Raw genomic sequence first — 2,457 nt, forward strand, 5'->3', positions numbered from 1 at the left:
AGGGATGAGTCAAGGCTGGGGATGGGGACCAGCTGCAGGTGATGTGAGTCATGGGGGAGTGGGGGGCTGTGACCCTGCCTCCCCTGGGGCCCTTCCTGGGGGTCAGGCAAGGGGCCTGCCCCTGGGTTGATGAGTCAAGCCCTCATCCAAACCTGCCCCAGAAGGGAAAAGCGACGTTTCCCAGAAAGCGAGTAAGACACGCTGTCCTACCGGGAGGTCTTGGCTGGTCCCTTGCTGGGAAATCCCCTGCTGCTTGGAGGGTGGAGCCCAAAGGAGGGGCAACTTGCGGACGCTTCTCCTGGTGCCCCAGGGCGCACGGGCTGGCTTCTGTTCCACGGTGAGAGCCCGGGCACTGGGCAACCCTCCCCCACACCATCCTAACCACCGAGAGCGCAGCTGGGGCGGGGAGGGTCACGCGGTGAGGCCCGGGCACGGCTGCCCCCCGCTGTCCCCGTCTCCCACGACCCTCCCCCCATCGAGGGTCCGGCCCAGGCGGGGGGAGGCAGCAGGCCGCGCCCAGGCAGCCTGCCCAGGTGTGTCCCCCGTCAGCTGTGCCCAGCGCGCGCCGGCCAGACACCACACTCGTTTCCCAATCGGCTTGATGAAAAATAAATTTAACGCTACAGGGGCCGGGTCCAGAGCCTCCTTAGGTGCGACCCTGGGGGCCGCCCACGCGGGGGCTCGGGCCGGGAGCGAATAAATAACGGGGAGGGTGCTCAGCGCGTGCGGAAGAAACGCTCGCGGACGCTGCGCTCCAGCCCGGACAGCCTGGCCGCGCGCAGCGCCCGCAGCAGCCGCGCCCCCAGCGTCCCGGGCTGCGCCTCTCGGAGTTCCGTGAGCTGCCGCCACAGCCTCCGCCGCATCGCCGCGCGGTCCTCCCTTTGCGGCGGCGGCTGCGGCGGACCCTGCGCCCCGGGGCCCGCGAGCGCCTGCTGCAGCCGCTGGAGCTTCCTGGGAGAGATGTCCTGGAAAGCCACGAAGTCGACCACGGCGCGCTGGCACTCCTCGGTCCCTGCCGGGAGGGAAGGGCGAGGGGGTCCCCGATTAACTGCCAGCGCGCCGTGCGCGTCCCTCCGCGCCCCAGGGGGCCAGGACCGAGGGCTCCCCGCGCGCTAACGAGTGGGTGAGGCGGGAGCCGTGCTGGAGGGTCCGGGGCGACCGCGGGAAACTCGGCCGGCAAGGAGGCGGGGCTGGTGGGCCGATGCCGGGAGTGGGATGCGACGGGAAGGGGACCCGCCACGTTCGCTGCCGTGCCCTCCCGCAAGCCGTTTAAGCCTTCAGAGCCTGTTTCCCAACGTCGGCGGGAAACGGCATCACCCGGCAGCGCTGACGCCCTCAGCCAAGTGCAACCCCTAGGCTGCCCCCGCCGCGCTTCCGGAAGCCCTTCCCAGGGGCCCACGGAGGCCTCCGCGCCCCACGCCCCGCTCACCCGGTGCCCCCGGCTCCAGCGAGCCGAGCGGGAAGCCCGTGCATTTGGTGCACAGGGCATCGTGGAACGGGGAGCCCGGCACGTTGACGGCCAGGCCCAGGGCCGTGCAGTTGCGGTGGGGCTGGCACCGCTCCGAGCTCGAGCTGCTGGCGGAGAAAGTGCCCGGGGAGCACGGTTGGCACTGCGTGTTCTGGCTGGGGGAGCCTGAGGACGAACGGGGAGGCCGGCGTCAGGAGAGCCGGGTTGGCTCCGTTCGGCGGAGAGCCCGGCGCCGCGGCCCCGCCCTGCACCCACCGGGGGCGACCACGCCTGCGCCGGGCGGGCAGGGCGCGTGCTCCAGGCAGAAACCGGCGTGCGCGAAGAAGCCAGGGCGACAGCGGCAGGCGCGGTTGTGGGTCGCCCCGCACGGCCGCGCCTCCTCCTCGTGCTCCCCGCAGATGACGTTGCAGTAGCGGCAGCGCTCCAAGTAGTTCCAGAACTGCGTGTAGTGGCGCGGCGGGCACACGCCGCACGTCGTGGGGTTGTCCCGGCCGCAAGATCGCTGCACGAAGGTGCCCGGGGGGCACTTGTCGCACGCTAGCCACTCCCCCGTCTCCGCGTCCCGCCTCGGGTAGGTGGGCGCGCCCGCCGCCGTCCCCCGCGCCACAAGCGCCAGCAGCACGGCCGGCAGCGGCCACAGAAGGGGCCTCATGGTCTCGCTGGAGTGGCAGCTGCCTCCCGGGCCGCGTCCTATAAGGGCTGGCTTGGCCACGCCCCCGCGGCGCCCCGCCCCGCCCGAGGGGAGCGGTCGGCCACCTGGGGGCCCAGGCTTTGACCCCTCCCTCCGCAGAGCCCAGTGCCAGGGCGGTCCCGCGCGGGCCACCAGCACCACGGGCAGCTCCTGACCCCGTTACCAGGCCCGGCAACCGGCGCGTGGAGGGGGTAGCGGCTCCCGCTCTGAACAAACCAGGTGCGAGCGAGGCTGCCCAGGCACCTCCTTCCTTCCAGGCTCCCCCACCCCACCACCGAGGCCGGGCCACACAGACCGC

The 2,457-nt window shown here is 72.4% G+C and overlaps 1 protein-coding gene across 1 annotated transcript; it reads right to left on the bottom strand.

Moving 5' to 3' along the window:
• Positions 1-593: 593 nt before the first annotated feature.
• Positions 594-2,204, bottom strand: TNFRSF6B (TNF receptor superfamily member 6b). The gene is made up of 3 exons (XM_059036571.2): positions 1,724-2,204; positions 1,430-1,633; positions 594-1,012 (listed from the first exon to the last, which is right to left on the bottom strand). Exons 1-3 carry the CDS (start codon positions 2,118-2,120, stop codon positions 717-719), a joined length of 897 nt encoding a protein of 298 aa, XP_058892554.1. The 5' UTR covers positions 2,121-2,204; the 3' UTR covers positions 594-716.
• Between the last annotated feature and the right edge of the window lie 253 nt (positions 2,205-2,457).

This window comes from Kogia breviceps, chromosome 14 (assembly GCF_026419965.1).
Source record: "Kogia breviceps isolate mKogBre1 chromosome 14, mKogBre1 haplotype 1, whole genome shotgun sequence".
In the NCBI taxonomy this organism is placed as follows: Eukaryota; Metazoa; Chordata; class Mammalia; order Artiodactyla; family Physeteridae; genus Kogia; species Kogia breviceps.